Below are 12,189 nucleotides of genomic sequence, written 5' to 3'. Positions count from 1 at the left end.
ATTTGAACACAGTCAAGCCCTGGCTGGTGTGGCTCAGTTGGTTGGAGCGTCATCCTATACACCCAAATGTTTGAGGGTTCAATTTCCAGTCAGGGCACATACCTAGGTTGCAGGTTCAATCCCTGGTCAGGACACATGCGAGAGACAACTTATTGATGTTTCTTTCCCACACTGATTTTTCTCTCCCTTTCTCCTTCTTTTTCTCTCTAAAATCAATAAACATATTTTTTAAAAATTAAAAAAAAAAAGAACAAGCCCTGGCTGGTGTGGCTCAGTGGATTGAGCACCGGCCTGCAAACCAAAGGGTCGCTGGTTCAATTCCCACTCAGGGCCCAGACCTGGGTTGGGGGCCAGGTCCCCAGTAGGGGGCACACAAGAGGCAACTACACGTTGATGTTTCTCTCCCTCTGTTTCTCCCTCCCTTCCCCTCTGCCTAAAAATAAATAAATAAAGTCTTTTTAAAAAAGAACAGTCAAGATCATTCATTTATATGTCAGCAAACACTACTGTCATGCCACTGTCATACTAGAAGATAATGTCTAGTAGCTGCATAGGGACCGACCAAAAAGTCTCTGGTACTTTGCAGATAAAGTTTTCTGTCCCTGGTCTAAACAATATAAGCCAAACAGTGCAATAAACTCAGACAATACATGATAAATAGTGTGTTAAACCAGGGAACATGTTGACATGAAAACTCCATGTGACACGGAGCCCTAGCCAGTGTGGCTCAGTTGGTTAGGCATCATCCTGCAAAGTGAAGGGTCGCTGGTTTGATTCCAGGTCAGAGCACAGGCCTGGGTTGCGGTTCAGTCCCCTGGTTGGGGTGTGGACAAGAGGCAACCAATTGATGTTTCTCTCCCGCTCTTTCTCCCTCCCTTCCCTTCTTTCTTTAAAAAAAACAAAACAAAACAAAAACAAAAACCTTACGATAAGGAATAACTTGTTTTTTGAAAGGTGTCTTCTTGTCACAGTAAGCCAAGCATGGACTCAATATCACCAAGGCTCTTACAGCTCTTCTTGCTTCATAGGACTTGGACTTTGGAGCAAAATTATTTCTGCCTGCGGATCAAAGAACTGGTCTCAGTGAAGTCAACTTTCTCACTTTATTGCTAGTGGATTCTTTTCACAGAGTTCTAGCCCACTTATTTCCTCACAGTGTTACCGACGTTACCCACTTCTTAGCTTCAAATGGGAACAAAGTGCTGTTTAATGTGCAAATGACTGATTTAAATGTTAGGGAAAACTGTAAATAAGAGAACTTATTTAAGCAATTTCCAACAGAATATTCCACAGGTCATTTCTGTCAGGAAGGCAGAGAGAGTTGGAGACTCAGGAAATAAAGACTGGAAAGTCACAATTTCCGTCTCTGAAAGACGCATAGTGGAGGTGCCAGTCATCATAGGACTTTGGGGACACCTAGTGGTGAGAACTGAGTCAGGCTCACAGGAAACAAAAAATGCCACAGACACAGACTGGAGACCCATCCAGTGGCTCTCATTGGTAACAATGGCATTTGGGAAGGGGACTAGAGGAAGTCATGGAATAGTCCCTGTAGATAAAGATGAGATTACACAAACACACTCAGATTCAAACACACCACCCTTTCTGCTTCCCTTAGACAAATTATTCTGTTACCAGTTTTTCTTAACATTAAAAAAAAAAAAAGGCGTTTAAAAAAATTCTTCACTCATTCTTACAGATGAGAATTCTTGGAGTGGTAGAGAAACATGTGAAAGTTCTGGCGCTATATCCTGGGCACCATGATGTGTGCCGTGCCATTCAGGCCTCCCTGTGAGGCGGGGCCAGGAAACTCCATTTGTGGGAGTGACATGCTTAGAGCTGGGGACAGGACGGGGACAGGGGTGGGTGTGTCTGACCACAAAGCCACCTCCTCTCTGCAGTTTGTGTATTTACTGCCTCTCAAATGCTTCAGGTCACTAGTGGTTTGTTTAAAAGTGAAGACAGTTTGACTTTCTGCATTTTATAGAATGGTTTTGGCCCTGGCTGGTGTGGCTCAGTGGATTGAGCACCAGCCTGTGAACCGAAAGGTCGCTGGTTTGATTCCCTGTCAGGGCACATGCCTGGGTTGCAGGCCAGGTCCCCAGAAGGGGGTGCACAAGAGGCAACCACACATTGATGTTTCTCTCTCTTTCTCCATCTTGTTCTCTCTCTCTAAAAATAAATAAAATCTTTTTAAAAAATGGTTTTGTATCATTTGCCACTTTGTTCTGATATTAAATGGGTCTTTTTGTAGAGAATTAATTGTGTAACTACCTATTAGAAAGATACATGCATCCGGCTGCAAGGAAACGCACTCTTTACTTTCTCATGGGCAAAGATCTCTAGGAGCAGAAGGCAATTTTGACTTACTGCTGAAATGCTTGAGGACTTTTGTCCAGCCCAGGAGAAGGTGTTTCTTTGCTCTCGCTCTATATCACCTTTTTCCCTAAGTCATTCGTTCTTAACTGAGGGTGGAGGATCTGCCCCCAGGGGACACTGGACTATGTCTGAGGACATTTTTGGTTGTCACGACTTGGAGAGGGGTGCTCCTGGCAACTAACGGGTGGGGGCCAGGGATACTACTCAACACCCATCCGAAGCCAGGACTTCAGCCCAGAGGATGACCTGGCCCCAACGTCACAGTGCCGAGGGGGAGAGACCCCGCCTAGGAAAATGCACTTGCCAGGCTCCCCAAATAGAAGGCACCCAGCAGGAGCTTTTGACTTGCTGGGCTAATGAGTGAACAGTTCCATGAGCCCTGAAAATAGTTCAATCTGATCAGCCTGGAACAGGGACAGATAGTTGTCCCCAGCCTGCCACTGACGAACTCCGGCAGGACTACTCTTTGGTTTGATATTTGAAAGCACAGTCCCTGACCCCCGCCCCTCTCCCTTTCTCTGGAATAGTTCTGCAACCTGTTCCCCATTCCTCACCCAGCCAGCCTGCGTCCCTGCCCTGCACCTGGAAGGCTGTAGGGAATCCCCACTCGCCTGTCCTGTCAGCATCTAGAGTTACCCCCGTGGACTTCATGACTGCAGCCCGGCCCACTCACCCTCTCTCTGCCTCTCTTCAGAACTGAGCATGCAGAGTTCAGAGGGTGCAGCGGACTCGCCAGCTTCTGTGGCTCTGTGTTCGTCATCGGCCGCCCAGACCCCCGTGGCCCAGCCAGTGCCGGCCTCCCCGCAGGTAACAGACCAGCCCGGAAAGACCATTGTGGTCAGTGTGGCCTCATCCCCTGTGGTTTCAAAAAGCACTTGAATCAGCAGGGAGATATTTATGTTCTCCTGAATTGCCTTCTCAGCCCCAAGGCTGCGGCTGCTGGAATAGCTGCACCTTCTCTATCTCCTCACGTCATGTTATTTGGCTTTTTCACTATTTGTGCAAAAGGTCTCACCACAGAATCAGTGATAAAAACTCAAAAAGAAAGCCCCACTCCCCAAATCTGACTTAATTTATTCTTTTCTTTTAAGGGAAGTTTTCTTCTACCCTGGAAATGACCCTTTTACACAGAAAGACTTTATGAATAAGGCAAAAGATACATGAAAATTCTCAACATTTGGATCAAAATTGAATCTAGCATTAGAATGAATATATTTAAATTTTGTGGAGAGGGAATTTTTATAATAAGGCTCTTTCAAAACAAAAACAGTAACTCAAAAAGATATCTGTGACCCCTTAATCATTGCAGCTTTACATACAGTAGCCAAGATCTGGACATGAGCTACGTGTCTATCCATGGACAATTGGACAAAGAAGATGTGGTACATAGAGACAATGCATTATTACTCAGCCATAAGGAAAAAGAAAGAATGAAATGATGCCATTTGCAATGACATGGAGGGACCTAGGTGGAATTATGCTAAATGAGATATCAGACAGAGAAAGACAAAGGCCGTATGACCTCATAGGCAAAACCACACATTAAGCTCATAGGTGCAGAGAACAGATTGGTGGTTGCCTGAGGAGTGTGAGGGTGGGCGGAATGGGTCCTGCCATGGCCATGGTGCTCCTCCCAAGTTCTGGGGCCCCCATCCCTGCTAGAGATGCATCCAGGCCCCCCCGCCCCCGACACTATCAATGGCAACATCCCCACCCTTTGCCCCTCCCCTCCCATCCCCAGATGCACCATCAGCTGTTCAAGCTGAGCCTCCATGCCTATCCAGGGAATTCCCTTTCCCCCAGCACTTGTGCCCACAGGGTGCATTGTGTTCCCTCAATAACGAACACCCTGGGCTTCCTGACCAGTTCCTTGCCAGAAAGAGGAATCCTTGCAGCTCAGTTCCCATGATGCACTGCTTCCCCTCTCAGCCCTCCTGAGCCGCCCAAAAGAGCTTCCCATCACGCAGTCATACTCTGCCACCAGCTCCATGTGGCTCTGAGCACTGGAAATATGGCCAGTGCACCCGCGAACTGAATTTTACAGTTTATTTAAATCAAGTGAAGAGAAGCAAGGGAGAGAGGGAGAGAAACATCAGTTGGGTACCTCTCACAGGCCCCCAACCAGGGACCTGGCCTGCAACCCAAGCACCTGTCCTTACTGGGAATGGAACAGGCAATCTTTAGGTTCACAGGCTGGTGCTCAATCTGCTGAGCCACACCAGCCAGGGCTAAATCAAGTGAAATTTAAATGGCCACATGGCTACACAACTAGTGGCTACCATATTGGACAGCTCAGCTTTAGAATATATGAATGTAAATCCTTAATGTTCTTATTTATTTAATTGGGGTGAAATTCACATAATATGAAAGTCACCATTTTACAGTGCCCCAATCAGTGGCCTTTCTGTACATTCATCACCCCAGAACAGCAACCCCATCCCCCATAGTTGTCACTCCCCATACCCCTCCCCAGCCCCTGGCAACCACGAACTGCTCCCTGTCTCTGTGGATTTGCCTGTTCTGGACGTTTCACATAAATGGAATCACACACTCTGGTCTTTTGAGTCTGGCTTCTCTCACTGAGCATCGTGTTTTCAAGGTTCATCCACAAGTAGCACATCTGGGCTTCACTCCTTTTTGTGACTGAGTAATATTCCATTGTGTAGAGGGACCACATTGTGCGCCTCCATTCGTCCACTGATTTTTTCACCATTTGTTTCTTTTTTGTCTTAGACTGTGAGCTCACAGAGTGCCGGGCCCCTGTTGAATTCTTCTTATACAGTGGTGTTTAGGGGGCAAAAGACTGTGGAATCACCACCAGCAGTGACATTTCGAGTCCACATCGGAAAAGTCATTGACTTCTAAAGCCCCAGCTCTATGGAAACAAAACACTCCTATTTCTCTCTCGACTCTGGGGTCTATTTGATCCTTTTCATTTCATAGTTTTGTGTGTCCAATAAAGCAACAGCAGGCCAAGCGGCAGTAGCCCTGGTTGTAATCTGTTTTCAGGCCTAACCTCTGACAAGCCTGAATGTCCTTCTCTCCTTCGCTTTTAGAGGGTGCTGGTCCAGACGACGAGCTCGGCTTCCAAAGGGGCCCAGATGCAGCCAATCTCCCTCCCCAGAGTCCAGCAGGTGCCACAGCAGGTAACCACAGCACAGGTGACATGGGACGTACTGGCACTTAGGCGTCGGGGGCCCTCTCTGATTTATGTATTCTTTTCTATCATTGCTGTTCCTCTTCTTTGGCGTTTTCAGTTCCTTACCAGAAGGTTCTTTGGAAGCTATGTTTTTTAAAAAAATCTTTCACTACAAACAGTTTTGCAGCAAGCCAAGACAGCTGGTGATATTTTATTCATTCAGAAATTCAGTGTGTGGGGTGCAAGCCAGCCCCACAATAGAGCGCTGGGTGCTGGGGCAGACAGACGTGCAAACAGATAGTGAAGGTTCTGGACTGCAGGACTATGTAAACTCCTGGGGCAGCGAACCCTTCTCCAGGCAAGTGTTGCACCCTCAGACAAAAGCGGTGACTGAGGAAGAGCCTCTTGTGGAATTAAATGATCTGGAAAGAAAGCTTGAAAGCGCAGACTCACCCACCGAACAGCAGCACAGACCATCAACTCAGTCGATGGGATGTAGGACAGTGGTCAGCAAGCCTTTTCTTTTGGAAAAAGTCAAACAGTGCATTTTTTGGCTTTGCAGGCCAGACAGTCTCTGGTACAACCACCCAACTCTGCCTTGTCTCCAGAGTAGCCCTGGATGTAAAAGAGGGGGCATGGCTGTGTGCCAGTAAAACTTCATCTGCGGAACAGGCAGCCAGATCTGGCCTGAGGGCTGGAGTTGCCTGCTCCTGCTCTGCAAGATGCTGAATTAAAATTAGTGCACACTCCTCCCCGGAAGGGACCAGGAGGGAAACACAGAGATGGCCAAGATGCAGAGAACACACCTCTTTCTTCAGAGGTTCCTGCTCAGTGGAGTAGTGTGTGTAGAGGGGTTTGTCCATTCTGAGGACAGAGGAGGCTTGCGGGGTCAGAGGAAAAGCAAAGGTTCTAAGCAGGCCCAGACGGGAACTTTGGTTCCCCGAGAGAGGGGAGACTAAAACCAATGTCACAATTCCAGAAGCTTTCCCTCCTCTGTGGGGCTGGGCCTGGCCATCCCTTTCTCTATGGGCAACTCAGACTTACTGGGGGTGACTTGTGCATTTCGCTTGGTCCCCTAAGGCAAAGCCCACTCACATGGTGACTCCTGGGCTCTGCGGGGTATGCCGCTACTCCAGGGGTTGGGCGTGTATGAGCGCACACCGTGTCGGGCTATCCTCGGGGGCGGGCATCAGCTCCACACACGGGCCTAGGGAGAACGGAACCTAGCCCTCGATTTTGCTGCCCCAGATGAGGTTGGATTAGGCACCAGTTAAGGTTCCCGCAGCGGTGAGATTCTGAAGCCCTCTGTATAGAGCCCTAGGCCTCCACCACCCGGACCCATGTCCCTCAGGAGCCACCAGCTGAGGTTGTGAGCTGGCAGGGACCAGATGGGGCCGGGCTGGGCTCCTGCCATCTCTCCCTCTCCCCACCCCCCACTCCAGGCCCATCGTTTGCTCCAGTTCTCCGACTGTCACGGTCTCTCCCCAGTGTGACTCCCAGGACCCCTGCCCTTCTGCTGGGGAGGGGCACCAGGGCCACCTGAAAAAGGCATGGGGGTGGGGGCACGTGGGGTGTGACCAGCTTGAGCCTCCTGCCCTACCTTTGGGGGTGGATGACAGGTCCAGTGCTCAGAGGTCAACGTTTCGTCCACAACTCTGGTCTCCGCTGTCCACGTGATTAGACCTCATGGCCGGTGGCTGGCAGGCCCCAGGGCGCTTCCCCGCTCTGCGGCTTCGCTCCCAGCCGTCAGCGGGGCCCTTCGCCCCGTGGAGCAGGCTTGGCCCCCTGTGCACAGCGGTGGGGCCTGTCTGGGACTGTCTCTCCCAGTTTTTCCTACAAACCCCAACTGTGGGCAGGAAAACTGTAATGCAGTACTCAACATTCAATAAAGGCAATTGAAGTTATTTTCAGCTTGAGTAATGGAAAATCACAAACAAGTAGACTATACTGTGCGTAACACAAAATATCTGATGTTTCAGGTCCAGCCCGTGCAGCACGTGTACCCACCCCAAGTGCAGTACGTGGAAGGCGGAGACACTGTCTACACGAATGGAGCCTTGTACGTGGTTTTTCCTCCCCTCGGAAGGGCCCTCCCTGAGAACCTTAGGCCACGTCTGGAACCCTCCTTCATGGCTCTTTCACCTTTGTCCATTTCAGGATGTGCTTGCACAAATTCCTCTCCCTTATCCTCTGGGTGATAAGTTGGAATCATGACTATGGTATTAAGTCATCTCAGTCCTGTGGAGCTTTCAGAGACCACACGCCTTCGTACTTTTTACTTCTAGAAAAGGCAGTCTTAAAAACAAACAAATAGAAAATAAACCCTAGTCCAGCTTCTGAGTGTCACCAGGATTCAGTCTTCACAATCCAGAAATCTGCTTTCTCCTCCTGGCCTTTGTCATCCTCTGGCTCCATACAGTGTTGATACAACTTGATTTTTTTGTCAGGACTTAAAGGGTTTTCTGCTTGCAAACTATGCAATGCTTGGGGCAGAAAATGACACATTTCTCGGGGAGCTCATTGTGCTGGAGGCATAAGTCCTTTTGCTCATTTAATTCCAAGAGCTCCCGATTGCAAGTTCAGGGATGGAGAGCGGGGGTATGGTTCAGGAGCTGCGTGAGCTTCCACAGCTCACCGCTGACGGCTCTAACACAGACAGGCCTGCGCATGTTTAAAACCCGTGACATCTGGTCGAGGTATGTAGGTTGTACCAGTGTCAGCTTCCTGGGTTTGACTGTGCTACAGTTATATGCGATGTCACCTGGGGGACAGGACAGGAGTGTGCACCTCCCAGATGTCGGGCCGCCCTGTCACCCAGCGGGGCCTTCCCTCAGGACAGGTCACTGACCTTGAGTCACCACCAAGGAAAAACCGCTACCAGCCGCCTTTTGCTATGACCAGAGTACTGGAGTGGAACTTAAAAACAATTTTTTAAAGATTTTATATATTTATTTTTAGAGAGAAGGGAAAGGACGGAGAGAGAGAGAGAGAGAAACATTAATGAGCGAGAGAAACTTATCTATCTGTTGCCTCTCATATGCACCCCAACTAAGGACCAAACCCACAGTCTAGGCATGTGCCCTGACTGGGAATCAGACCAGCGACCTTTAGCTTTGTGGGACAACGCCCAACCAACTGAGCTACACCAGCTGGGGCTGGAGCTTAAAATTTTAAGAGTCAACATATGTAGTTAATTAAACATTTGATCCAGATGTTAAAGGAATATTAGACAAATTCTTTATATCACTTAGAAATTGTTTTTATTATGCAGTTTTATTTTTTAACCTTTTTTGTTAAAATTATTGAATTACAGGAAGTTGTAAAATTTGCCCAGCACCCTTTACCTAGTCTCCTCCAGTGGTGACATCTTCTCTGACTGTGGGGCAATACCAGGACAGTGACACTGGGACGGTACTGTTAACTAGCCCATGGGCCTTACTCAGTGTCACCCGTCTCTGCACATCTGTGTGCATGTATGTGCACGTGTATAGTTCGATGCAGTTTTTTCTCATGTACTGATCTCGTGCAAGCATAAGATACAGACTTGTTCCATCCTCACAAAGGAACGCCATCATACAACCCATTTATACACTTAGAATTTTTAACTGATCAGTCCTACAAGTCAGCCTGTACTTCTGAATATTTTCAGAAATGATTGCTTTGGACTTTGCACCGCGGGGCATTTGGTATCCAACTTAACCCATATGTTCAGCCTTGTCAGGCTCTCACCTTGACATGAACTTTGGTGGATTCCTTCAAGACTCAAAGAGGGAACCATCTCTCTTTCTGGCAGGCGGACGGCCTACGCCTATAACCCGGAGCCTCCGATGTATGCCCCGAGCAGCGCGGCATCTTACTTCGAGGCCCCGGGCGACGCCCAGGTGACCGTGGCAGCCTCATCCCCGCCGGCAGTCCCCTCCCACAGCATGGTGGGCATCACCATGGACGTCGGAGGGAGCCCCATCGTCTCCAGCACGGGAGCCTACCTCATCCACGGGGGGATGGACAGCACCAGACACTCCCTGGCCCACACTTCCCGCTCGTCACCAGCAACGGTATGTACTAGGCTCTTGAAGCAGCAGATCAGGCCCTGAGTAAACTAGCAGCAGAGGCAGGGATGGTGAGGAGAAGGCAGCCTGGAGCCCTTGAATGGAGTCCTGCCAGCCACACCAGGCCCTGTGACCCAAGGCAAGTCTCAGCCTCTTTGAACCTCTGTTCCTCCACTGGTTAAAAAACAAAAACAAAAAGGGTGAACCTTCCATCATCAGCTGTTTTGAACATAGTATGTGAGTAAAAACCCCTCCATATTGGCAGGTGCTGCTGCTGCTGCATTGGTGGTGTCATCGTTGCCGTGGTCACTGTTACCCGCTCTCAGAGGGTCCACCCATGTGAAGCAAGGCTGAAATAAACAAGAGGCGGTTTCTCTTAAGAGCTATGCCCAGTGGTTCCTGTGACGGTCCTGTCCAAAACAGTATCTGCTTTAAAGGCTTAACTTCCAAAGCTTTAGTTTCTGTGTTTACTTTTATTTTTTAAATGAATACAGAGTAAAATTGACTCTTTCGGGTGTACAGTCCAGAGTTTCGATGCACATGCAGATGCGTGTAGCTACTGCTGCAGTTAGGATCCAGGTGGTCGTCCGCCCTAAGCTCCCATGGGGGGTTTCTTTGCAGTCATGCCCACCCTTCACCCGCAAGCCCTGGCACCCGCTGACCCTTTCTCCATCACGATAGGTTTGTTTTTCCGGGACTGTTGTATAAATGAAATCATTGAGTTCAGCTTCTTTCACTCAGTGTAATATGCAGTCAGTGAGCCAGCATTTGCTCCTTGGTGACCGAGTAGTATTCCGGCTCATCCAGTCACCAGCTGAGGGTGATTGGGGAGGTTTCTGGTTTGGGGCGATTATGAATAAAGCAGCTATCAGATGTATGGACATACGTTTTCTTTCTTTTGAGTAAATACCTACGAGTGGATTCCTGGCTGACGTGGTAAGTGAGTGTTCACCTTCATTCGAGATCACCAAGCGTTCCTCAAGTGGTCGCGCCATTTCACGTTTCCCAGCGACGTGTAAGAGTCCCTGTCGCTCCACTCCTCCCCGGCACTCCGTGTTGTCAGCATTTTTCATTCCAGCCGTGTTCGTAGGCGTGTGGTGGTATCTCACTGTGGTTGTAATTTGCATTTTCTTAATCGCAAATGATGGTAAGCAGTTTTCACGTGCTATTTGCCTTGTGTATATAGGGACCTCTTTGGTGTCAGCTCCAGTTGTTGGCCTATTTTTAAACTGGGTTGTTTATTTTCTTACTGTTGAATTTTGAAAATTCTTTGTATGTTCTTTATATAACAAATCACCTGTCACATATGCAATTTGCGAATATTTCCTCGCAGTTTTTATATTGTCTTTTCATTCTCTTTAAGAGTGTCATTTGCAGAGAAAAAAAAAAGTTATTTTGATCAAATCTAATTTATTGATGTTTCTTATTTGAAAAGACCATGTTTTTGATGTCATGCTGAGAACTCTTTCCCTATTCCCAGGGCATAAGAATTTTCTCCTGTTTTCTTTGAAAAGTTTTGTAGTTTTATATTTGGTTGTGCTTTGTTTTGAGTTAAATTTTGTGTAAGATGTAAGATTTAGGTCAAAATTTGTTTTTATGCATATGAAATCACCAGTGGTTCCGGCATCATTTGTTGAAAAGACCGTTCTTCCTTCATTGGATCACTTTTGCACCTTTATCAAAAATCAATTGGCCATGTGTAGACCTGTTTCATTGATCTGTGTGCCTGTTCCTTTTTTAGTACCACTGTCTTAATTACTATAGCTTTATAATGAGTAGTTTCTTCAACTTTATTCTTGTTTAGTATAGTGTAAGCTATTTATATAAATTTAGAATTTTCTATATCTACAAAAATTCCTAGTAAGGTTTTGATTAAACAGCACTAAAACCTGTAGCTCAATTTGGGGGAGAATTGACTTGGCTCTTCTAGTCCATGTACATAGTATGCTTTCCCATTTTCTTAGATCCTCTTTGATTTCTTTCCTCAGCATTTTGTAATTTTTAATATGCAGATCCTGTACCTACTTTGTTAGATTTCTACTTAAGTATGTCATCTTTTTGAAGCTATTGTAAGTGATATTAATTTTTAATTTCAGTTTCTAACTGTTCATTGTTAGTATGTGAGTATACGGCTATTTTGGGCTGTTGTCCTTTTGTCCTGCAACCTTGTGGAACTCACTTTTTAGTTCTAAGACTTTTTTTGTTGTTTGCAGATAGGAACAACTTTATTTCTTCCTTTCCAATCTGGATAACTTTTATTTCTTTTTTGCCTTTTTGCTCTGGCTAGAACTCCTGTACTGTGTTGAATAGGGGCGGTGAGTGTGGACGTCCTTGCCTTGTTCCCAGTCTTGGGGGGAAATCTATCTTTCGTGGCTAAGTGTGATGTTAGCTGTAGGTCTTCATAAATGCCCTGTTTCAGGTTGGGAAAGTTCCCTTCTACTCCTAGTTTTCAGAGAGTCTTTACCATAAATGGGTATTGAGTTTTGTCAAATGCTTTTTCTTCATTGATACAATCATGAATTTTTTTCTTCTGGCTGTCAATATGATGGATTACATTATTGATTTTTAGTTAGAAAAGAACTCCTTATTTTGGTATTGGGATAATCTGAGGTAGAAGGTGAT

The 12,189-nt window shown here is 47.0% G+C and overlaps 1 protein-coding gene across 1 annotated transcript in view; it reads left to right on the top strand.

Annotated features, from left to right (window-relative positions):
- Window positions 1-12,189, top strand: part of RFX2 (regulatory factor X2) — an 82,272-nt gene that overhangs the window by 39,792 nt on the left and 30,291 nt on the right. The window contains exons 2-5 of the mRNA XM_054562041.1: window positions 3,074-3,186; window positions 5,436-5,525; window positions 7,498-7,577; window positions 9,312-9,573. Coding sequence (XP_054418016.1) covers window positions 3,082-3,186; window positions 5,436-5,525; window positions 7,498-7,577; window positions 9,312-9,573 — 537 coding nt within the window. The 5' untranslated portion in view covers window positions 3,074-3,081. The remainder of the gene's footprint in view (window positions 1-3,073; window positions 3,187-5,435; window positions 5,526-7,497; window positions 7,578-9,311; window positions 9,574-12,189) is intronic.

This window comes from Pteronotus mesoamericanus, unplaced genomic scaffold (assembly GCF_021234165.1).
Source record: "Pteronotus mesoamericanus isolate MK-2021 breed Mesoamerican mustached bat unplaced genomic scaffold, CSHL_Meso_final scaffold_636, whole genome shotgun sequence".
Taxonomy (NCBI): domain Eukaryota; kingdom Metazoa; phylum Chordata; class Mammalia; order Chiroptera; family Mormoopidae; genus Pteronotus; species Pteronotus mesoamericanus.
Note: the sequence above shows the minus strand (reverse complement) of the source record. Positions and strands in the feature narration are given on the sequence as shown.